The sequence below is a fragment of the Heterodontus francisci genome, chromosome 39 (genome assembly GCF_036365525.1).
Source record: "Heterodontus francisci isolate sHetFra1 chromosome 39, sHetFra1.hap1, whole genome shotgun sequence".
Taxonomy (NCBI): Eukaryota; Metazoa; Chordata; class Chondrichthyes; order Heterodontiformes; family Heterodontidae; genus Heterodontus; species Heterodontus francisci.
The window spans coordinates 38039984-38065762 of NC_090409.1; the positions used below are offsets into that span (position 1 = coordinate 38039984).

The 25779-nt window shown below is 45.3% G+C and overlaps 1 protein-coding gene and 1 pseudogene across 1 annotated transcript; both read left to right on the plus strand.

Moving 5' to 3' along the window:
* Positions 1 to 954, plus strand: part of LOC137352885 (zinc finger protein 665-like) — a 31410-nt pseudogene extending 30456 nt beyond the window's left edge.
* A 1365-nt stretch (positions 955 to 2319) lies between these two features.
* On the plus strand, positions 2320 to 24042 carry si:ch211-79k12.1 (uncharacterized protein LOC568891 homolog). Its single transcript, XM_068018503.1, has 8 exons — positions 2320 to 2484; positions 9427 to 9548; positions 11873 to 12071; positions 13743 to 13894; positions 16896 to 17040; positions 19159 to 19303; positions 20587 to 20689; positions 21781 to 24042. Exons 1-7 carry the CDS (start codon positions 2424 to 2426, stop codon positions 20675 to 20677), a joined length of 915 nt encoding a protein of 304 aa, XP_067874604.1. The 5' UTR covers positions 2320 to 2423; the 3' UTR covers positions 20678 to 20689; positions 21781 to 24042.
* The last annotated feature ends 1737 nt before the right edge of the window (positions 24043 to 25779 follow it).

A 25779-nucleotide genomic window follows, 5' to 3' on the forward strand; every position in this document is an offset into this window, starting at 1 on the left:
TAAAATCAGGTGATCATAACCTACACCAAAGGATCCAAACAGGAGAGAGGCCGTATAGATGTACTGAATGTGGAAAGAGTTTCACACGGACAGGGCACCTCCATTTACACCAGCGGATCCACACAGGAGAGAGGCCGTATAAATGTACTGAATGTGGAAAGAGTTTTACAGTGTCAGGGAACCTCCATTTACACCAGCGGATCCACACAGGAGAGAGGCCGTATAAATGTACTGAATGTGGAAAGAGTTTTACAGTGTCAGGGAACCTCCATATACACCAGCGGATCCACACAGGAGAGAGGCCGTATAAATGTACTGAATGTGGAAAGAGTTTTACAGTGTCAGGGAACCTCCAGAAACACCAGCGGATCCACACAGGAGAGAGGCCGTATAAATGTACTGAATGTGGAAAGAGTTTCACACGGACAGGGCACCTCCATTTACACCAGCGGATCCACACAGGAGAGAGGCCGTATAAATGTACTGAATGTGGAAAGAGTTTTACAGAGTCAGGGAACCTCCAGAAACACCAGCGGATCCACACAGGAGAGAGGCCGTATAAATGTACTGAATGTGGAAAGAGTTTTACACGGACAGGGAACCTCCATTTACACCAGCGGATCCACACAGGAGAGAGGCCGTATAAATGTACTGAATGTGGAGAGTGTTTTTCTTATACTTATCAGCTGAAAGCTCACACTTGTTTTAAAACCTGTCGTCATTGTGGGGAAGTCGTCAAGGATTCAGCAGCTTTCAAAGGTCACATGAGAAAATGCTTTGAAACCTAACGAAGTGAACGGTAACCAATTTATAATTTTACTATGTTTGAATATTTCTTATTTTGAATGACTAGTTATCTGAAACATTATTATTTAGACTTTTAACCTTTCACTCTTTGATATTTTTGTACGGATAACGATGGAATATATGAGTAAATTCCATGATTCCTTATGCCCAGTGAGGTTTGGAGATTACGGGTTATGTTGTTGCAGTCTAACGACTGACCCACTCACCCTGAAATTGTATCTTCAGACTGGGATTTGAAAATGTTTCCTCTGATATAAACTGCAGCATCTGCAGAATGTGTTGAATCTCTGATTCTTTGTCCCACTGAGCTGTCACAGCCCCTTTATTCTGATGGTGAAAGGTCACAGGCGATCGATGCTGTCTTGATGCAGTCAGGTTGCACCTGCGTCGGTAAATAAAATGTACATTGGTAATAAAAATAGCGACTGAAAATGTAACCACTTTGATTGTTGCCGCAAGTGATGAAAATTATTCTGTCCTGTGGACTCCAGTTACCTTTTCAAACCACCAGCTCCCCACACGTATCCTTCATTGTTTAACATGCGATTTCTTCAGATGTTCAATAAAATGCTGTTATTGTAGTTTTCAAAGTTTAAGTAAATGTCGACAAAAGTTTAAGCACAAGCTAGATTTAAAAATTGAAAAGTTTAATGTGTTCAAACGTGTAATTTATTTGACACCGGCTAGACAGGCCGAAATGTGGTTTAATTTGTATTAATCTGTATTGTATTTAAAATATTTCTTGCAAACCGAGTGGTCCGCACTTACATTGTCCAAATAAAATCTGTTCGGATGTTTATTGTTACTGCAATGTTATTAAACAAGAAAACTGTGGTCCGATTAATTGTCATTGAGCAGTTTTTTTGTGCTCATATATTTTAGGCTGTAGTTAGTCACGGTAGCGGCCGAGGGCACAAGATTGTGCTTTAAGTCTGAGCTTGTGTTAAAGCGATGAGACGGTGTGTAATCTAACAGCAGGAAAGGATATACCAAGCCGAATAAATTCCGAAATATCAGTGCCGCTCAGGTACCTGCGGTATCATCTTAATATGTGAAAGCTGGTGTCCCGGAACGCCATTCCCCAAATATAGGCAGTGGTGAGTTAATTAGCAGAATTTGTAAACACTGGAGCTCTGAGGAATGTGATGCCACAGGGCCAAAAGCGATGCTCGAAGCTCAGCTTGGAAATACCCGAACATGACGAGCGAGTTTTCCTGCCAAGCAAACGCTGCCCAAAACTCAAAGTGACAGCACAAGTTTCACTCGGTTACAGCTGGCGTCACCTCACTCCGAGTAACATTATTGGTGGTGAGTTTGAGGAAGTGACTGTCGTCTCATAAATTAAATATAAATAATATGTTATAAAGTATGATGAAAAACTACGAATTACTGCAGTATTTCCTACAACACTCCGGTCGTTTGCATCAAAATAATTGTGGAGAAAAACAGTGAGAGAAAGTGTTATGTAAACCATTGAATAAAAACCCGGAACAAAGTGAAATATAATCTCCCCGCCCCCTGCAGATCAGCAGATAAGAGTTCTGTGCTGTTGGGCGCTACAGTTCAGAGTCGAACGTTTTCGTCGCTGTGAATAATAATTAAAACCAACACTGAAAATGAAGTGGTTTCTTTGGATTTTCCTGTTGGCTTGCATATGTTTCCAAGCAGCTCTGAATGGTAAGTCAAAGGTAGACTGGAACCCAATGCTCATTTCTTGTTTGGTGTTTACCATCGACTGCTGTTCGCAATCAACAATAGAAGGAAATTGCTTCATTTTTTTTTCAATGATCGTAATATTGGTAAACTATTGTTATGATTCGCTATCAATATTAACAGTGGGTTCTCCATAAACTTAGAATTATCCAATAAAATCTACAAATGTTGGAAAGCTGAAACAAAGTTTGAAAATGCTGGAAATGCAAGCCCATCCAGTCGCCATCAGTAAATCGAATAGCTAACTACCCAGTCAGGATGACCCTTGATCATACCTGCTGTTAACTCGCTAATCCATTCATTAATTAAAGGTCAAACACTGGTAGTACGAAAAAAATCGAGAGGGTGAGAGCCAGTGAATTGTGGGTGTACGCTATAAGTATATTGTTTTTATCAACTGTATCTGATCAATATATAGTAATCTGGTAAATAGGTACCTTTTGGTAGTCATAATATTTCTTTGTGCCCACTTCCTGCTTCATCACTTGGTATCAAAACATTTGCCTTTGTGCCCTATGATTTTTTCAGTGTCAGCTACTAAGCTTGTCTGATGGTTGGGTAGGTAAATGCGATCCTTGCAGGCCAGAAAGTACAGTATCCTGGGATGTGCTCAATTGTTGATCCTGGTGGTGCTATTCTGTCCTCAGCACTCCTCAGTTAAAGAAAGGCTTGCATTTCTAGAGCGCCTTTTATGAACACCGGACATCCCAAAACGCTTGACAGTTAATGAATTACGTTTTTGAAGTCTAGTCATTATTGTACGAAAAGTGGCAGCTAATTTGCACATGGCAAGCTCCCACCTGCAGTAATGTGATAATGATCAGATAATCTGTTTTTGTGATATTGATTGAGAAGTCAGTATTGGGCAGGACACTGGGGATAATTGCCCTGCTCTTCTTTGAAATAGTGCCATGGGATCTTCCATGTCCAGACAGTGCCTTAGTTTATCGGCTCATCTGAGAGATGGAAGGTCTGACAACCTAAATGTTTGTGCTGAAGACCTGGTGTGGGAGTTGAACTGACACCCTTCTTGCTCACGGGTGACAGTGCTACAAACTGAGCCACGACTGACACCATTAAGGGAGTGATGGCCCAAATCGTGATCTAGCCACTGTTTCCCCCCCCCCCCCCCCACCACGCCAAATTTCTGTAGGGTAATGTGTGTGAGTACACAGAGTTGGGACGTGATGAGGCTCACCTGGGCTACTGCTACAGCAGATTAGCCAGCTGGGTCACTTGGAAAAGGTGAGGAGCTATAACCCTGCTTTTGAGTCTCCCTATGGCAAGTAGCAACCCCTAGACAAGGAGGAAAATCTTGGGTGAAGTGAAGCTACTTTGCCACAGAGAGCCTGCCAGTAAAATTAATGTGGTATATGTCATGGTGGTAGGAGTCACTGACGCAGAACTGTTGCCTGGATTCTAGCTAGCTGTTCACAGTTTGATTCAGACTTTGGAATGGGGTGAAATATAGTCCTTAGAAATAAGTGAATTGTCCATTACTAAATAAATTTAATACCATGTTTTCAAAGTGTGCATTGCATTTCAGAAATGAGTTGCTCTGTTGCCCTGACAAGTTGTCAAACTTGTTTGTTCTCCAAACAAAGTTGTCAAACATTACCTTCCATTCAACAAGTTTCCTTGCCTGCATTTCTTTCTTTGCTAAAAGACTTTAGGAGTTAAACGTTTCTTCATGGTCTTGTCTGATAGAGTTGACACTTTCGGTACAGATAAAGCATTTTGCTTGTTTTAGGTGTCTGCCATTTGCAGTCTTTTGGGTGAGAGCTAAACTTGGCACAACTGAGCCAAGGCTGATGCTATACGTCAATATCCCCTGCCCCGTTCTCGGGCGGGATCATCCCAGAAGTGGTGAAGAAAGCAGGCTCGGCGGGAGGTGGGACTTCCTGGCAACATTGCCAGGAGGAGGCAATTAAGAGACGACAGGCAGGGACGGGGTGGGGTGAGGCAGCCAATTAAGGAAGGTGGGTGGGCCTTCCACGCTGCCAGCTTAATCAGAGGGTAATCAGCTCTGCAGCCTTGGCCGCAGGCTGAGGCAGCAAGGGAAACGTGAAGCCCCCACCAATTTGCAGCCCAGGCAGCTGCTAGTTAATCAATTAAAAATAGTTTATCACACAATGTTCTTATTAACTAACACCAAGATAACCTGTTTTCATTGTCATGCTTGTAGTTGTCTAATAACTATCTTCAGCTGTCAACCCTACACACAGATTGGTTAGAGTGGGCACTTTTTAAAAATTCTTTCTTGGGATGTGGCCATCACTAGAAAGGCCTGCATTTGTTGCCCATCCCTAACTGACCTTGACAACTGAGTGGTCATTTCAGAGGGCAGTTAAGAGTCAACCACATTGCTGTGGATCTGGGTTCGCAAGTAGGCCAGACTAAGTAAGGATGGCAGATTTCCTTGCCTAAAGGATAGATTTTTACAACAATTGATGGTAGTCTTCGTAATGGTGCCACGAAACTAGGTTTCAATTCCATCAGCTGCCGTGTTGAAAACCTGCAATATGTAGCAAAGCTCCACTTACCGACTGGTACAGACGGATTTTTTTGAAACTTTTTATATATTTGAGGCTGCAATGTGTATAAAAATGCAGAAAATACAGAGACTTGCATTAACACTGTGCCTTTCATGACCTTGGGATGTTCCCCCAAAGTGTTACCTACATCAAGGTTCTGTAAACAGTATTGAGATAAATAAACAGATAATCTGTTTTTATGATGTTAGTTGTGGGACACCAAGAAGAATTCCTGTGCTCATCTTCAAAGTAGTGGACAAGGTCCCTTACGTTCACCTGAGGGCAAATGCGGCCTGAGTTTAACATCTCATTTGAAAGACAATGCAACACTCCCTTGGTGCAGCATTGCGGTATCTGCCTAGACTGTGCTTAAGTCTCTGAAGTGGGACTTGAACCCACAGCAAGAGTGCTATCCCCCAAATCACAGTTTTATGGTGTTTCAGGACATAGGTGCCTGTAAAAAAAAAAAAAACTGCCTTCTGTGAGTTTATAACAAAACATGCACTCAAGAGACTAAATTGTGCTCTTCACTACAGTGAGATAAAGTCCAATTTCTGCCCCAGCCTCTTGCCATTTCCAGTGAACTGTGACTGTCTTGAAGGAGTCATAAGGTAATTAAAGTTCAGGGTCACAAAGGATCTGTAGATATTTATGTGTGGGCAGGCAAGTTTTGATTTTGTTTTTGCTTTATTTAGCAGGGAATTCTGATGAATATAACTAGGGTTTGAGTAAAACCAACTGAGTTAGTGTTTTTTTATACCCTTGAAAGAACTTGTAGCAGCTCTGGCCTATACTTGCTCTAGACAGGTTTGCTTTTACATACAAAACATTGAAACATAGAAAAATAGGAGCAAGAGTAGGCCATTCAGCCCTTCGATACGATCATGGCTGATCATCCAAACTCAGTACCCTGTTCCCACTTTCTCGCCGTATCCCTTGATCCCTTTAGCCCTAAGTACTATATCTAACTCTTTCTTGAATATATTTAATGATTTGGCCTCAACTGCTTTCTGTGGTAGAGAATTCCACAGGTTCAACACTCTCTGGGTGAAGAAATCCCTCCACATCTCAGTCCTAAATGGCTTACCCCTTATCCTCAGACTGTGACCCCCGGTCCTGGACTCCCCTGCCATCGGGAACATCCTTCCTGCATCTAGTCTGACCAGTCCTGTTAGAATTTTGTAGGTTTCGATGAGATCCCCTCTCATTCTTCTAAACTCTAGCAAATACAAGCCTAATCGACCCAATCTCTCTTCATACGTCAGTCCTGCCATCCCAGGAATCAGTCTGGTGAACCTTCGCTGCACTCCCTCCATAACAAGAACATCCTTCCTCAGATAAGGAGACCAAAACTGCACACAATACTCCAGATGTCTCACTAAGGCCTTATATTAATTGCAGCAAGACATCCCTGCTCCTCGAATCCTCTCGCAACGAAGGCCAACATACCATTTACTGCCGTAACTGCCTGCTGCACCTGCATGCTTACTTTCAGCGACTGGTGCACAAGGACACCCAGGTCTTGCTGCACCTCCCCCTTTCCCAATCTATCGCCGTTCAGATAATCTGCCTTTCTGTTTTTGCTACCAAAGTGGATAACCTCACATTTATCCATGTTATACTGCATCTGCCATGTATTTTCCCACTCACTCAACCTGTCCAAATCACACTGGAGCTTCTCTGCATCCTCCTCACAGCTCACGCTCCCACCCAGCTTTGTGTTGTCTGCAAACTTGGATATATTACATTGAATTCCTTTATCTATATCATTAATATATATTGTGAATAGCTGGGGTCCTTGCACTGATCCCTGTGGTACCCCACTAGTCTACCACTCGGAAAAAAGACCCATTTATTCCTACTGTTTGTTTCCTGTCTGCCAACCAGTTCTCTATCCATGTCAGTACCTTACCTCCAATCCCATGTGCTTTAATTTTGCACGCTGATCTCTTAGATCTGATGCATCTAAGCCACCTGATAATAAAAGCTTTCTCAATCCCACCAAAATAGATTAGACACGCCATCACATCAACATCTGCTGCAACACCTGCGTACAACTTCCATTTCTCATATCATCCATTCCTCTGGGTGAGACAAAGTGTTTGTGCGCACTGGTCCTTGAATGGACTCAACGGAAAGGAGATTTGCCTCTCGATCTACAGAGCTGGACTCGAACCTCAACTCCAGAGCTGAGAAGATGGGGCACGACCAGGTGTAAAATTGAGTGGTTCATAATTACAGGCATCCAGTTGAACTGCACCTCAGCATCTAGCCCAGTGCACAACACTGTCTATAATTAGTTTCCCTTTTGAGACATCTGTTCTGTGAGATGTGCAAAGTTTTCTCATGTCACACTTCCTTGGTGTTCTCGTTTGATCCCTCTTGACACAGAGAGCAACTTCATTCCATCAATATTCCAAATGATGCTCTGATTGCATATCAGGAAACTGCACCTTAAGCCATGATTTTCCATTGAATTACACGAACAAGCACCATTGTTGTTTGAAAGACACCGAAAAATGAAAGATACCGAAAAATGATTCACCCATTCTAATCCCACCTTCCAGCATTTGGTCCGTAGTCCTGCAGATTACAGCATTTAAGGTGCATTTCCAGACTACTTTTGAATGAGTTGAGGGTTTTTGCCTCAAGTGCCCATTCAGGCAGTGAGTTCCAGACCCCTACCACCCTCTGGGTGAAGGATTTTCCTCATCTCCCCTCCAATTTTTCTACCAATCATTTTCAATCTATGCCCCCTCATCACTGACCTCTCTGCTAAGGTGAATAGGCCCTTCACCTCCACTCTATCCCGGCCCCTCAAAATTTTGTACATTTCAATCAGATCTCCCCTCAGCCTTCTCTGTTCCAAGGAGAACAACCCCAGCCTATCCGATCTTTCCTCATAGCTGCATTTTTCCAGTCATGGCAACATCCTCGTAAATGCCCTCTGTACCCTCTCTAATGCAATTACATCCTTTCTGTAATGGGGTGACCAGAACTGCACACAGTACTCAAGTTGTGGCCTAACCAATGAGTTGTACAGTTCCAGCATAACCTCTCTGCTCTTGTATTCTATACCTCCGCTAATAAAGGAAAGGATTCCATATGCCTTCTTAACCACCTTATCGACCTGTCCTGCTACTTTCAGGCGTCTGTGGACATGCACTCTAATGTCCCTTACTTCATCTACACTTCTCAATATTTTCCCATTAATCGTGTATTCCTTTGCCTTGTTTGACCTCCCCAAATGCATCACCTCATACTTCTCCAGGTTGAATTCCATTTGCCACTTTTCTGCCCAACTGACCAGACCATCCATATCTTCCTGCAGCCTTCAGCTATGCTCCTCGCTTTCTACCACACAGCCAATCTTTATGTTGTCTGCAAACTTCTTGATCATGCCCTCTACATTTACATCCAAATCGTTAATACATGCCTCGAAAAGCAGGGGACCCAGTACTGAGCCCTGCGGAACACCACTGGAAACAGCCCTCCAGTCGCAAAAACACCTGTCAATAATTACCCTTTGTTTCCGGCCACTGAGTCAATTTTGTATCCACCTTGCTGCATTTCCCTGGATCCCATGGTATTTTTTTTTAAACCAGTCTTCCACGTGGGACCCTGTCAAAAGCCTTGCTAAAATCCATGCAGACCACATCAACTGCACTACCCGCATCTATCTTCCTTGTTACTTCTTCAGAAAATTCGATCAAGTTGGTCAAACAAGATCTTCCCTTAACAAATCCATGCTGACTATCCTTGATTAACCTATACCTTTCTAAGTGACAGTTTATCCTGTCTGTCAGGATAGATTCCAATAATTTGCCCATTGCTGAGGTTAGACTGATTGGCCTGGAATTATTCGGTCTATCCCTCACTTCCTTTTTAAACAGGTACAATGTTCGCAGTTCTCCAATTGTCCGGCACCACACCTGTATCCAGTGAGGACTGGAGAATGATGGTCAGATCCTCTGCTATTTTCTCTCTTTCTTCTTTTAACAGCCTAATTTGCAGTGGCCAGAAGTGAACACAGTAACTCCAGGTGTGGTCTAACCAGGGCTTTGTAAAGCTGAAACGTGACTTCTCCCCCCTTGTATTCTAGTCCTCTAGCTATAAAGGCCAACATTACATTAGCTTTTTTGATTATTTTCTGTATCCGCTTGTGAACTTTTAGTTATCTATGTAACATGAATCCCTCTCTGGACCTGTAGGTTCTCACCAATCAGAAAAATTCCTTTCACTCACAGATGGAGGTGTGTGAGCGCATCTCCCAGCCAGTGGACTCCTGCGTTCCAGTGAAACCAAAAAAAAAACTACTTCAAACACTGACATGCTGAAAAGAGTAACTTTTTTGTTGTTGTTTGAATTGCAGAGAAACTGCAAGTGGTGATTAAGGAGCCCACAGGACCAATTGTGGAAGGGACTGATGTAACTCTGCAGTGTGTAGGTGATGGAGGGGACATGTCAGACTACAAATTCCAGATGTATCAGAAAGTGAGTTTCTTCATTCCACACACTTATAAATCAATGATTGCTATGTTTTTGCTTTGCATCTTAAAAAATCTTATTCAAGGAATCGCCCTCCGTGTCATTCCACACAGCACGGAGGGGTTTCCTGTCCGGGCTGCTCCTGCACACTCTCCACTTCCTCACCCTTGTCAGCTGCCTGGACACCTCGAGGGTACAGTTAAAATCCCCCCCCCCACCCCTTGAGAATGATGCAGTCGCCGCTATTGATAGAACTCAAGAGAGCAGACACTTCATTAAAGAAGCGCGCTTGCAATGTGCCGGGCCTTGGTGCGTACATGGTCAAAAAGTGGAGCAGCACAACACTTAGGTGAATGACGAGGTGGAGCAAGTGGTCTGGCACAAGCTCCTTGACCGCACCCCCCAAGATCTCTGGCTGCAAAGTCGGTGCCAAAAAGATAGCCACCCCACTAGAAATAGGGGTGAGGTGACTCATGTAGACCCCACCCTGCCCATTCCAGGAGCCAGGTGGCTTCATCTCCCGGAACGGTGTGGGTTTCCTGCAGAAAGCTCACCGCGTATCTCCCTTCCCTGAGGATTGAGGGATTGTGAAATCTGCGCTGAGACCCCCTGCTGCCATTGATGTTGAGGCTGGCTATGGTTATCTTCATGTCAAAGGTACCTTTGAAACATATCACCAACACCTTACTGTAAGGAGGGAGCAGCAGTGCACCTGGACCTCCACTCCCCCAGCAACCCATTGAGAAACGCTCTGAACTTGCGCCTCTCAACCAGTTTCATAGCTGAACCCTTCCCACCACCTCCCCCCACCTTGCCCCCCACTGCTTGAGGGCAGCGCGGACAGACTGGATGATCAGCGCCAGATTCGACCACCAGCTGAAAGCCAGCTGATTATTGCGGCTATCCTTGCAGGCTCTAAGGAAGTCCTGGAGCTCCCAGAGGGTTCACTGGCAGGAAAGTCCCACTCACAGTGAGCCCCTTACTCAGGGCCAGGGACACGGCCCACTCAGTCTTCAGGAAAATCACTGCCTTCCCGTACATTTTGGAGGCTGCACAAATGGCCGAGGAACCAACAACCTCGGCCATTGCTTTTACACACACCTCAATTATCATATTTGGGTGGGTGTAATTCTTCACCCCATGCTTTGTTGTCAAAAGCTTGAAAGGTGATGGGGCGACAGGAACGGCCTCAGCAGTTGCTGCAGCATAGGAAGACCCCGCCACCAGAGAGGATTGAGGAGCCATGGGGTAGAAGAGTTACATCTACCGTGTGTTGCGAGAGAGGGGGATAAACAATGATGAGATATAACAATAACTTGATAGTGTAAGGAGTCAGAGGCAAAGGGGAGGAGGCTGAGGGAGAGAGAGTCGAGGAGGAAATAGTCTTTTGGAGCTCAAAAATTACAGAGCAGTGTTATCGCTGGTCTTCTGGTTAGAGAGGTGTGATATCTTCAGCTGGGACAGCTGAAACTGGCCAGGCACACACTTTCCCCTATGTTATCAAACAACAATAAAATCTCTCATAAACTTTCTTTACCTCAGCAGCTCCCGCTGTTCCAGGCCAAGAGGTTGGGGTAGGGAGAGAGCTCCCTATTCGGTGGTAACAACACAGGATCCCCGTATTGAGATAGGCAGCCCCACCCTGGGCCGTCCTCTAGCCTCTTCTTTCCCCCCCCTCCAACAATCAAATACAAAAAGACTGTAATGTTAACCCAAATTCACAGAAGAGCTTTCAGTTCCTTTGTCTCCTTTTCCTTTTCCCTTGTTGATAAAATAAATGGAAAAACCTTCCTTTCAGTCTCTCTCTGTCTCTGTCTCTCTCTGTCTCCCTGCAGCAGTTTCACAGCTTCAACTCACAGCCCACAATCAGCTGAGCCACATTGTGCACCCAGCACTCAGCAGTCCCAATTAGGCAGCAGCCAACCCTGTTTTTTCTTTTTCTTTTTCAAAGATGCTATAGGGTTAATTGGGTAGTGATTGCCCTGGGAGTGTTTGATGGGTACAGTGTGGCGGGAGCTTTACTCTGTATCTAACCCCCATGCTGTACCTGTCCTGGGAGTGTTTGATGGGGACAGTGTAGAGGGAGCTTTACTCTGTATATTTAGCTAGCTCTCTAGAGGCTCTCAGAATGTTTGCTACTGAGTGCCCGAAAATATACTCCCAGAACTAACATCCTTCATCTTGATAAACCTAGACAATTAATGAAAAAAGGTGAATGAAAAATGTAATATTGTATCTCTTTAATATGTGTGAAGAGCTAAGATTCAATGAAGAAACCTCAGTTTAGGTAATTTATCTAACCTTGTATTTCTTTACACACTTCATTTTAGTGGCTTGGTTCCTGGTTCAACATCGATACCACAACTTCCTTCCGTTGTTGGTATTACAGTTTTAACGTCACCAGAGAAAATGGGGAGCTGTTCCTTCGGGTAAAGAAAATGTACAAGTGGCATGCTGGTCCTTTCAGGTGTGTTTCCAATGGATCTGCTGGTTCGTTTGCCTCTGAGAATATCACGGTTCCCCTTCAGTGTAAGTGACACCCATTTATACCAATTTTTCCTGTCAAATTTCTCATCTTTCTCTCAGTTTCCTTTTCCCCCTTTCTACATTCTCTCTTTTCCCTCCCTTCCATTTCTGTCTCTCACCTCCGTCCCTCTCTCCCACCTTTCCCTAGCCACTGCCTCTCTTATCTCTCTGCCTTGGCAACCACTGAGTTTAAACCAAACTGTTTGCAACCTAGGTGTCATACTTGAGCTTCTGAGCATATGTCCATGCTGTCACTAAAACTGCCTATTTCCACTTCCATAACACTGTGCCCACCTGCTGCCAAAATCTTTATCCACCCTTTTGTTGCCTCTAGACTTGACAATTCAGGTGCAATACTGCCCAGCCTCCCACTTTCTATTCTCTGTGAACTTAAGGTCATCAGAAACCTTGCTACCTGTGTCCTTCCTCGCGTTACATTCCCTTCACCCATCGCCCAAGAGCTCACTGATCTACATTGGCTCCCAGTTAAGCAATCTCTTTAATTTTAAGATCACCACACTTCTTTTCAAAACCCTCCATGGCCTTGCCCTTCCCTATCTTTGTCATCTCCTCCTGTCCAACAGCGCCCTGGTGTATCTGCACTCAAATGCTGGACTATTGAGCATTCCCTAATTTCCATCACCCCACCATTGGCGGTTATAATTTCATCTGCCATGGCTCTAAACTCTGGAATTCCCTTCCTAAACCTCTCTACCAGTCTTCTTTAAGATGAGATCAAGACCTACCTCCTTATTTATTTAGAGATACAGCACTGAAACAGGCCCTTCAGCCCACCGAGTACCAACCATCAACCACCCATTTATACTGATCCTACATTAATCCCATATTCCTTACCACATCCCCACCATTCTCCTACCTACACTAGGGGCAATTCACAATGGACAATTTACCTATCAACCTGCAAGTCTTTGGCTGTGGGAGGAAACTGGAGCACCCGGCGGAAACCCACGCGGTCGAAGGGAGAACTTGCAAACTCTGCACGGGCAGTGCCCAGGACTGAACCCGGGTCGCTGGAGCTGTGAGGCTGCGGTGCTAACCACTGTGCTACTGTGCCACCCCTATATCAAGCTTTTGACCATCTGCCCTAATATCTCCTTGTGTGATTCCTTGGATTGTTTCACCTCATTGAAGATGCTGCATAAAGGGAAGTGGTGGCTGTTCCACTTTATACCCCATTTCTAAATTCTCTTTCTTTTCTCTCCTCTCTCTCTCTACCCTTTTTATCCTCTCTTGTCTTACTGTTCCAACCTTCCCTTCTCTCACTCCAACCCTCTCTCATTCCTTTTCTCAACTCTGTTCTCTCTCTTTCTCTCTCCCTCCCTCTTTCTCTCTCCCTCCCTCTTTCTCTCTCCCTCCCTCTTTCTCTCTCCCTCCCTCTTTCTCTCTCCCTCCCTCTTTCTCTCTCCCTCCCTCTTTCTCTCTCCCTCCCTCTTTCTCTCTCTCTCTCTCTCTCTCCCTCTTTCTCTCTCTCTCTCCCTCTTTCTCTCTCTCTCTCCCTCTTTCTCTTGCTTCTCTCTCCCTCTTTCTCTCTCGCTTCTCTGTCCCTCTTTCTCTCTCTCTCTCCCTCTTTCTCTCTCTCTCTCTCCCTCTTTTTCTCTCTCTCTCCCTCTCGCTTTGCTACTTTCATTCCACTCTACCCTTTTTGTTTTGAAGATCTTAATGGCATATCGATCTCTGAACCTGGAAACCTCTTTAGTCGTTACATGAGGGACCCACGAGTTGTGAGGGTCATGTGTGGAAAGGATGTTGAGATCAAATGCTGTGCCAGTTCCTCCGAGCCACCAGTGTACCAGTGGAAGAGAAAGGTATAACATAGACCATTTAGCATGCTGGATGTGATAGAATAAGTGTAGATTCATAAGATTACATAGGCCATTCAGCCCTGTCCAGTCCCTTTCCCATCTCTTCTCAATTAACTCTACCAACGTAACCCTCTATACCCTTCTCCCCGATACGATTATCTAGCTTCCCTTTAAATGCATCTATGTCATTTGTTTCAACCATTTCCTGTGGTTCCAAGTTCCACATTTGCACTCTTGGTAAAGAGCTTCTTCTGAATTCCCTATTTGATTTCTTGGTGACTGTCTTATTGGGTCACCCCTTAGCCTTCTCTTCTAAAGGGAAAGGAAACCCAGGATATTCATAGTCTCCTGATAGGTATCTATCAGGTATCATCCTTGCACATCTTTTATTGCACCCTGTCCAGTGACTCTATATAATTTTTTGTAACATGGTGACCAGAATTGTACACAGTACACCAGGAGTGGTCTGACCGAGGTTCCTAATTACGATATACAATTGTGGAATCTCCGACCAGTAAAACCAGTCAAACCCTTTTGTTAATACTTCAGCTTTAGATTATAATGAGTCAGTGCTATACTCGTTTGAATGTGAGGCTGGGATCTAATCAAGGGATTTGGGTGGTTTCTATACAGAATAACAGATACTCGGGAGTGAGTTACAGGTCGGAATCTAATCGAGGGGTTCAGGGGTGTTTACATATAGAATAACAGATACCTGGGAGTGAGTTACAGACTGGAATCTAATCGAGGGGTTCGGGGGTGTTAATATAGAGAATAACAGATACCCGGGAGTGAGTTACAGACTGGAATCTAATCGAGGGGTTCGGGGGTGTTAATATAGAGAATAACAGATACCCGGGAGTGAGTTACATACTGGAATCTGATCGAGGGGTTCGGGGTGGTTTATATCTAGAATAACAGATACCCGGGAGTGAGTTACAGACTGGAATCTAATCGAGGGGTTCGGGGGGTTTTCGAAAGAATGACAGATACCCGGGAGTGAGTTACATACTGGAATCTAATCGAGGGGTTCAGGGGTGTTTATATAAAGAATAACAGATACCTGGGAGTGAGTTTCAGACTGGAATCTAATCGAGGGGTTCGGGGTGGTTTATATATGGAATAACAGATACCCGGGAGTGAGTTACAGACTGGAATCTAATCGAGGGCTACGGGGGTGTTTATATACAGAATAACAGATACCCGGGAGTGAGTTTCAGACTGGAATCTAATCGAGGGGTTCGGGGTGGTTTATATATGGAATAACAGATACCCGGGAGTGAGTTACAGACTGGAATCTAATCGAGGGCTACGGGGGTGTTTATATACAGAATGACAGATACCCGGGAGTGAGTTACAGACTGGAATCTAATCGAGGGGTTCGGGGGTGTTTATACATAGAATAACAGATACCCAGGAGTGAGTTACAGACTGGAATCTAATCGAGGGGTTCAGGGGTGTTTATATAAAGAATAACAGATACCCGGGAGTGAGTTACAGACTGGAATCTAATCGAGGGGTCCGGGGGCGTTTATATATAGAATAACAGATACCCGGGAGTGAGTTACAGACTGGAATCTAATCGAGGGCTACGGGGGTGTTTATATACAGAATGACAGATACCCGGGAGTGAGTTACATACTGGAATCTAATCGAGGGGTTCAGGGGGTTTATATATGGAATAACAGATACCCGGGAGTGAGTTACAGACTGGAATCTAATCGAGGGCTACGGGGGTGTTTATATACAGAATGACAGATACCCGGGAGTGAGTTACATACTGGAATCTAATCGAGGGGTTCAGGGGTGTTTATATAAAGAATAACAGATACCCGGGAGTGAGTTACAGACTGGAATCTAATCGAGGGGTTCGGGGTGGTTTATATATAGAATAACAGATACCTGGGAGTGAGTTTCAGACTGGAATCTAATCGAGGGGTTCGGGGTGGTTTATATATGGAATAACAGATACCCGGGAGTGAGTTACAGACTGGAATCTAATCGAGGGCTACGGGGGTGTTTATATACAGAATAACAGATACCCGGGAGTGAGTTTCAGACTGGAATCTAATCGAGGGGTTCGGGGTGGTTTATATATGGAATAACAGATACCCGGGAGTGAGTTACAGACTGGAATCTAATCGAGGGCTACGGGGGTGTTTATATACAGAATGACAGATACCCGGGAGTGAGTTACAGACTGGAATCTAATCGAGGGGTTCGGGGGTGTTTATACATAGAATAACAGATACCCAGGAGTGAGTTACAGACTGGAATCTAATCGAGGGGTTCAGGGGTGTTTATATAAAGAATAACAGATACCCGGGAGTGAGTTACAGACTGGAATCTAATCGAGGGGTCCGGGGGCGTTTATATATAGAATAACAGATACCCGGGAGTGAGTTACAGACTGGAATCTAATCGAGGGGTTCGGGGGGTTTATATACAGAATAACAGAAACCCGGGAGTGAGTTTCAGACTGGAATCTAATCGAGGGGTTCGGGGGGTTTATATATAGAATAACAGATACCCGGGAGTGAGTTTCAGACTGGAATCTAATCGAGGGGTTCGGGGAGGTTTATATATGGAATAACAGATATCCGGGAGTGAGTTACAGACTGGAATCTAATCGAGGGCTACGGGGGTGTTTATATCTAGAATAACGGATACCCGGGAGTGAGTTACAGACTGGAATCTAATCGAGGGGTTCGGGGTTGTTTATATCTAGAATAACGGATACCCGGGAGTGAGTTACAGGTTGGAATCTAATTGAGGGGTTCGGGGGTGTTTATATATAGAATAACAGATACCCGGGAGTGAGTTACAGACTGGAATCTAATCGAGGGGTTCGGGGGGTTTATATATAGAATAACAGATACCCGGGAGTGAGTTACAGACTGGAATCTAATCGAGGGCTACGGGGGTGTTTATATCTAGAATAACGGATACCTGGGAGTGAGTTACAGGTTGGAATCTAATTGCGATTTGATCCCCATTCTTACAGGGTGACGATTGGATCTATCCAAACAATAACCTGAGAATTGTAAAGATCACTCCAGAGCAAGGTGGAATCTACACTTGTAAAGCCTCTCATCCTTCTATCCCAAGTCTCGTCCAGTCCAAATCTGTTCTGATTGAGGTTGTGGAAGGTGAGTCTGTATGACTGCACTTCGTAACCTTATCCCCATTTCAAGTCGTCTATATAAGTAGAAAAAAACTCCGGAAACCTGCTTCTTCCTTTTGTACACTCTACACACCATTTAATCTCCTCCTACAGCCCATCAAATAGAGAGAGAGAGCAGTCACAACACCTCCAATGGGGAATTCAGGAGAAACCTAAAATCGACAATACTCTACCCATTTAATTTTTTTTACGTAGGATTACTTGACATCGGCACAGAAATAGGCCATTCAGCACAACCAGTCCATGCTGGCATTTATGCTGCACTCAAGCATCTCACCCTATTGCCATATCCGTCTATCCCTTTCTCCCTCACGTGTTTATCCAACTTAAATGCGTCGATACTATTCACCTCAACCACTCCCTGTGGGAGCGAGTTCCACATTCTCACCACTCTCTGGGGAAAGAGGTTTCTCCTGAATTCCCCATTGGATGTGTTGTGACTGTCTTATATCGCTGTCCTCGGGTTTTTCTCTTCCCGAAGGGTAAACGTGCTGTCTCTCTCTATTTGTCACAACCTTTCATAATTTTCGACACCTTTATAAGGTCACCCCGAGCCTTCTATTTTCAAGAAAAGAGACCCAGCTTGCTTATCCTTTCTTGATAGGTATACCCGTTCCTTTCTGAAATCATTGTTGCAAATCTTTTTTTGCAGCTTCTCTCGTGCTTTTATGTCAATTTTTTTAGAATTGTACTCAGTTCTCCAACTGTGGTCTCGCCAAGGTGCGATACAAGTAGCATAACGATCGTTTTCAATTCCTTCTCTCGAGAAATAATCCCGAGTGCTTAGTCCGCTACAAGGTGGCCTTGTTAACCTATGTCGCTACCTTTGGTGATTTGTGTGTTTATACTCTCAGATCCCTTTGCTTCACTTTAAATTCATATTTCCTGGGTAATATTGTAAACACCTTAATTTTCTTATCAAATAGGAATGCCTCTCATTTATCTGTTGAGATTCATTTGTCAATTATATTCCCATTCTGCAAGTTTATTAACTTTTTCTCTAATGTTTTCCTGGTTCCCAAAGGAGATCAAACAAAAAAAACTACAGCAAGTGTATCTGCTGCCACATCACCACTGTTTCATCCTGCCCCTCCATAGAGTTAGATTCCTGCAATAATGGACCATATTCACTGTCTCCGCCTGTCATAATTGATCAATCCCATTCCCAACCTGCTATTTTGCCAGCTCGCCATTGAAGGGGTCAGACTGCACAACATTAGCTAAAGTTACGAGAAGTTCTCCCGGCACTGGTGAACTTCAGTCCCTCATTGTGTGATGGAAGTGCAAGGGATTCATGACCCTCCCTCTGTATGTTTCTCCCCCAGCCTTGAATGTCCACAGCCATACAGCTGTTTTTATATTTTATTTATTCATTCATGGGATGTGGGCGTCACTGGCCAGGTCAGCATTTATTGCCCGTCCCTAATTGCCCTTGAGAAGGTGGTGGTGAGCTGCCTTCTTGAACCGCTGCAGTCCATGTGGGGTAGGTACACCCACAGTGCTGTTAGGAAGGGAGTTCCAGGATTTTGACCCAGCGACAGTGAAGGAACGGCGATATAGTTCCAAGCCAGGATGGTGTGTGACTTGGAGGGAAACTTGCAGGTGGTGATGTTCCCATGCATCTGCTGCCCTTGTCCTTCTAGTTGGTAGAGGTCGCGGGTTTGGAGGGTGCTGTCTAAGGAGCCTTGGTGAGTTGCTGCAGTGCATCTTGTAGATGGTACACACTGCTGCCACTGTGCGTCGGTGGTGGAGGGAGTGAATGTTTGTCGATGGGGTGCCAATCAAGCGGGCTGCTTTGTCCTGGATGGTGTTGAGTTTCTTGAGTGTTGTTGGAGCTGCACCCATCCAGGCAAGTGGAGAGTATTCCATCACACTCCTGACTTGTGCCTTGTAGATGGTGGACAGGCTTTGCGGGGTCAGGAGGTGAGTTACTCACCGCAGAATTCCCAGCCTCTGACCTGCTGTTGTCGCCACGGTATTTATATGGCTGGTTCAGTTTCTGTCAATCCTCAGCACCCTGCTTCCTCTTGTTTAATTGCTTCTGTCCCTTGTAGTTACAGATCTTTACTCTCTTTCCCCTCAGAGCCACTGACCTCATTGCAGTTGAGTGAGGTAAACCTGATTCTGGCCATTGCTATCCCGGTTGGCGTCCTCTTCTTGACTATCATCGGCATCGTCCTGTGCAAGTGCAAAACTAAGAAGAATAAAATGAAGGGGATGCAGCTTCTGTGAGTATAACAGAGCCTAGGAGGACTGAATAAAACCCATCAGACGACACTGAGACTTTTACCAACAACACAAATAGCAATGTGTTTAATAACAAATGTCATCTGTTTTGCTGATGTTGATTGAGGGTTAATTATTGGCCTCAGGACACTGAGGATTTTGAGACCTCATCTGAAAGACATTGTCCACTGACAACAGAGCACTCCCTCAGTGCTATCATGGAGTGTCAGCATTGATTTTTGTACTCAGGTTCTTGAATGGAACGAGAACCCACATCTTCTGATTCATAGGTGAAAGTGCTCCCCACAGCAGACACATTTAAGCAGCCTTAGCCATTCCACAGTAGGGATTATCAAACAAAATTTGACACTGAGCCACATCAGGAGATATCAGGGACCGGCGACCAAAAGCTCGGTCAAAGAGGTCGGTTTTTAAGGAGCGTCTTAAAGGAGGAGAGAGAGAGAGAGAGAGAGAGGCGGAGAGGTTTAGGGAGGGAATTCCAGAGCTTAGGGCCCAAATTCACCTCGTTGATTTAAATCTGCTGTTCACTGTTGCGGGCGCTGTTCCTGTATTTATTATGTGTCAGTTTTCCCTTTGCTCTGCTTGCCTCCCCGCACCCCCCACGAGTCTAGATTTAGCATTTCCCACCTCTGAATTACAAGCTACCAATTTCCAGTCCAAGGGTTCAGCACAAAACCCAAGGCAGACACTCCAGTTCAGCATTAAGAGACTGCTACACTGTCAGAAGTGCCTTCTATCGGACAAGACTGGGTTGATGTAAAAGATCCCATGGCACTATCTTAAAGAAGAGCGGGAGGGGGGAGGGGGGTGGGGAGTTCTCCCTGGTGCCCAGGTCAATATTTAACCCTCAATCAACATCACAAATGTAGAATATCTGGTCGTTACCAGATTGCTGTTTGTGGGAGCTTGCTGTGCGCAGAAAAAGCTGCTACATTTCCCATAACAGTGACTGCACTGCAAAAACAAAATCGCTCTTCATTGGCTGCAAAGTGCCTTGGGACAACTGGTGGTCATGAGAGGGGCTAGAGAAATGCAAGTCTTCCTCCCTTTGTGTTTAAAGGGAAAATATCCTGGCACGGTGTCAGAGAAAGGGTTCACTAGGGAAAATGGTGTTCCCTAGAGAGGAGACAGGATGTTTGAAGTTTCGATTGATCCGCAAATGTATGTCTGTGCCGCACTCCCTAAGGCGCAATTCTACACCAACATCTTGGGCTTTCATTCTGCTAAAACTCAACTTTACCTCCTCCTGTTCTGCTCCCAACAGAAACGACAATATTACCAAGACCCCTATCTGGAAGGGGAGTGACTCGTCCATCCCAGTCACTGTGGCAGACTCCGTTCCTCTGGTTATGTGAGCTACTAACTAGGTATGTGTCTTGTGGGGTTATTTTTTTAAACCCTTTCCCTCCTTCCACAGTCTTCAGAGGCAAATAGCGGGGGGGGGGGAGGGGGGGGGGGGGTGAAACGATAAACTACTGATCCTAAACTACTGAGAAGTGCTTGTCTGCATGGTGATTGTAGCTGCACAGATAGGTTTTGTCAGTTTTGTTCAACTCACTCTCTTCAAATCCTGACTCTTTCTGCAGCATCTCACACAAGTGACTTAATTTCTTATCCTGGACAGTGTGTGTTCAAAGATTATTTAACAACACCCGGCATTGTAACCTAACATCCACTCGCAGGTGTCTCCAGCATGGTTACTGTGTGTTCTCAGGGTATCAGAGGGGAGTTGTTGCAGACTGTGCCACATTTCAGAGACAGATATAGAGGCGTAGAGTACAAAAGCAAGGAAGTCATGATGAACCTTTTCTAACACACTGGTTCGGCCTCAACTGGAGTATTGCGTCCAATTCTGGGCACCACACTTTAGGAAGGATGTTAAGGCATTAAGAGAGAGTGCAGAAAAGATTCCCGAGAATGGTTCCCGGGATGAGGCACTTCAGTTACCTGGATAGATTGGAGAAGTTTAGACTGATCTCCTTTGAGAAAAGATTGACAGGAGATTTGATCGAGGTGCTCAAAATCACCAAGGGTCTAGACAAAGTAATTAGGGAGAAGTGTTCCCATTGACGGAAGGATCCGGAACCAGAGGACGCCAATTTAAGGTGATTTGGCAAAGGAAACGATGACGGCATGGGGGAGGGGGGGTGGCGGATCTTTTTTGGGCAGCGAGTGTTTGGGATGTGGAATGCGCTGCCTGAGAGTGTGGTGGAGGCACATTCAATGGTGGCTTTCAAAAGGCAATTGGATAATGATGTGAAGAGTAAAGTTGTGCGGGGGCTGGGGGGGGGGGGGGGGTGGTGGAAAGGCAGGGGGCAGTGGGACTAGCTGAGTTGCTCTGACAGAGAGCCGGCACAGACAGGACGGGCCGAATGGCCTCCTCCTCTGCTCTGACCGTTCTGTGATTCTATTAAACAATAATTATAAAAGCATTTTTTTTTTCTCTCTCTTTTTCCAGACGGGAATCCTTTCGAAGCAGGAGCGAGCTTGATCCAGCCAAAGAATTAAAATAGTTTTTGTCTCTTAATTGCTTTTTGCATCTCAATTGCGGGAATCTGTGTGCATTTTATGAATTTCTCAATCACAAATTTTTCTCATGGCTGCAGAGCCCTTTGCTGTGAAATGTACTGGAAGAGGGGTTTGGGGGAGAGCTGTCCTTTTTAAAAAAAAAATTCTCCTTAAATGGAATCAGGAATCTTTAGAAGATTGGTAATTTCCCCAATAGTTTTAAACAAACAAAAACCTAGGATCACTGGTAAGTTAGCGTCCAAGAGGGCTATAAGTTTAATTTTAAAAGTACAGCCTGCTTACCTCCTGGGGAACCCCCCTGCAAACAGTGAAACTCTGCCGGGGAGACCCCAGTCTAATTTCTGAAAAGAAAGAAGTGTCGTGAACAGAACGGTTTAGAAAACTGAAAGGAAAAGGAATGAGCGGAGGTCCCGTCACCTCTGGAGGTCATCCTGGTTAAACTTACACCCAACGCAGGAGATAATGCCTTTCAATGACTGATTGGACACTGTAAGCCTCTATATTTACACATTATCCAAGTGAATTAGCTTGTTTTATATATATTTTTTTCCTTTTGCAGCCTCTTTTGGGTTATAATCAAGCAGTTTGTACTTTGACAATAACTTATAGATGTTGAGGGATGTCTGTCTGGCTTGTTGATTTTAACGTTTTCATTTTTATTAATAGTTAAAATGTTCTTTTGCTGGGTTTTTTTTTCCTGCAATGTAAGGATTTATCGCTTTTGTTTTCTCTCTTATATAGTTTGTAAACAACAAAATGGCCACCCCATTCACTTCCCTTTAAGTGCTTAAAGGGACTGGATTAAAGGGGCAAGCACCTTGATTTTAATTTGCAGACAGAAATAGCACTTTTACAGCCATAGTTCTCAATTTCCGCCACTAGATGGCACTGTTGAACGGTTCACAATGACGCCTCCTACTGGCAGAATGGCGTTCCTGCAGCAGGAGTTTTATTTTTTTTGTAAAAGGAAAATTCTGGTGATTCTGGAGGTGGACAAAATCCACCCCCCCCCACCCCCCCCCCCCCACCCCCGTCCTGAGCTTGGGAGGATCTATGCACTTTTCTTTTTTGAACAAAATTGTCTTTTGCCGTAAATAAAAACAGCGAGTTCTGGAAATACTTGGCAGCATCTGTGGAGAGAGAAGCAGAGTTAACGTTTCAAGATGTCTTTCCCAGTTTGTTGCAATTGCACTTCAATTTTTTAAGCCATTGCGGAGTGCATTACATGCATTTGGAGTCTTTACTGCTGGTGCATCTCAGGAATATTACGTGGTCTGTGCTATTGCTCACTTTAAGTTCAAACTTAACCTTGGATAATGTTTTTGCGCAGTGCAGTTAAGGTGACCACATTCCAGTGTCCCTCTAGGGAAGGTAAATTGCCGCCCCCCCACCTGGTCTGGGCTATCTATGACTCCAGTCCAATGGGATTGACCCTCCCAATACCCTCTAAAATGAACCAAAACGCCCACCTGGGTCACTCTCGGGCGTACAGTGACTTAGTATCTCGAGTCCTCTTCTGCGGGATTGCAGGATTACTCCCAGTGATGGGGGGGAGCTGTGTGAACAGGAAATCTTCCTATCTCGCTCGGCTGTTCCTGCACACCAGGAACTTCTTACTCCGCAACCCTGCATTTCCTTTCCAGTATTTCTCCAATCCTCCCCTTTTGAAAGTTACTATTGAATCTGCTTCCACCGCCCTTTCAGGCAGCGCGTTCCAGATCACAACAACTCACTGCGTCAAAAAAAAAAAATTGATGTCATCCAGCAAACCTTTAGCTTATCATCCACACGGAGACAGTGAACTCCAGAGGAGGGGGACGGCACTCTTCCGGGGAGCCCCGCGGCGACAGACTAGATTCCTGAGATACATTTTACACAGCAAGACTTTAACCTTTTGCATGGGAGGCTGTAATTTTGACCTGTTCCTCCCTTTACCACCACCCTGTGAGATTCCGAGATTGACGCCATCACTCAGGGAGTTCCTGATTAAATAGTTAGGCGGCATCTGCATTCAAACGGCCTGTGATAATTGTCCGGAAAGGCTGCACAGATTATTGTGATCAATAATTATTTTGGCTCCAACTTAGATAGTTGGAGACCCTGTTGCTTCTGTGTATTGTAACTGTCTTACACTGGGATAAAGCATCTTTTATACTACACTGTTAAATAAATAGAGTTAAATAAACCAAAATGTTCCGATTTAAAGTCTTTTTTTAAATCCAGAAAAGGAGTGAAAATAATTGCCCGCTTTTCTGAAGGGGCTGACTCTTAAACCCTGCCCCCCCTCCTCACTACCAACTGAGAAACCCCTTTAACCCTCCTGGTTTTTAACTGGCTGCTGCACAGAAACAAAGAGACAAAATTGTACACATGACAAAAGAGAATTTGCATTTCTCCACATCAGTATGTTCCAAAGGGCTTCACAGCCAATTAAGTACTTTTAACAGTGGAGTTCCTGTTGTAAAGTGTGAAATTTGGCAGCCAATTTGCGCACAGCAAGATCCCACAAACAGCAATGTGATAATGACCCAGATCATCTGTTTTTAGTGATGTTGGTTGAGTGATAAATATTGTCCCCAGGACACCGGGGAGAACTCCCCCCCCTGCTCTTCTTCCAAATAGTGGCCGTGGGATCTTTTACACCCACCTGAGAGGGCAGACGGGGGCCTCGGTTTAATGTCTCATCTGAAAGACGGCACCTCTGACAGTGCAGCACTCCCTCAGTACTGCCCCTCCGACAGTGCAGCACTCCCTCAGTACTGCCCCTCCGACAGTGAAGCACTCCCTCAGTACTGCCCCTCCGACAGTGCAGCACTCCCTCAGTACTGCCCCTCCGACAGTGCAGCACTCCCTCAGTACTGCCCCTCCGACAGTGCAGCACTCCCTCAGTACTGCCCCTCCGACAGTGCAGCACTCCCTCAGTACTGCCCCTCCGACAGTGCAGCACTCCCTCAGTACTGCCCCTCCGACAGTGCAGCACTCCCTCAGTACTGCCCCTCCGACAGTGCAGCACTCCCTCAGTACTGACCCTCCGCTTGCAGCACTCCCTCAGTCCTGACCCTCCGACAGTGCGGCACTCCCTCAGTACTGACCCTCTGACAGTGCAGCCCTCCCTCAGTACTGACCCTCTGACCGTGCAGCCCTCCCTCAGTACTGACCCTCTGACCGTGCAGCACTCCCTCAGTACTGACCCTCCAACAGTGCAGCACTCCCTCAGCAAAGGCAGCGGGCGTGTCGGTCTGGATTTTGTCCTCGAGTCTCTGCAATGGAGTGTGACCTGACAACTTTCTATCTCTGGGACTGAGATATGGAACGAGAGAGCGAGCTACCTACTGAGGCAGAGCTCAGAAGGTCTTCAAGTGATGAACTCCTCAGCTCCCTGGGTTTCCCTGCCTTCAATGGGGCAAGTGGATCCCATGTTTGGGCTTGAGTAAGCAGGGACTTGTGAGAAAGGGACACCAGCAGATGGCGATGGTGAGCAGGGGACAGTAATTGAGTGCAGTGAAACAGGTAGACCAGCAGATGGAGATGGTGAGAGGGGGAAGTAACTGCAGATGGCCCACTTGATTGGCACCCCATCCACAAACATTCACTCCCTCCACCACCGATGCACAGTGGCAGCAGCAGTGTGTACCATCTACAAGATGCACTGCAGCAACGCACCAAGGCTCCTTAGACAGCAGCTTCCAAACCCGCGACCTCTACCAACTAGAAGGACAAGGGCAGCAGATACATGGGAACACCACCACCTGCAAGTTCCCCTTCAAGTCACACACCATCCTGACTTGGAACTATATCACCGTTCCTTCACTGTCGCTGGGTCAAAATCCTGGAACTCCCTTCCTAACAGCACTGTGGGTATACCTACCCCACATGGACTGCAGTGGTTCAAGAAGGCAGCTCACCACCACCTTCTCAAGGGCAATTA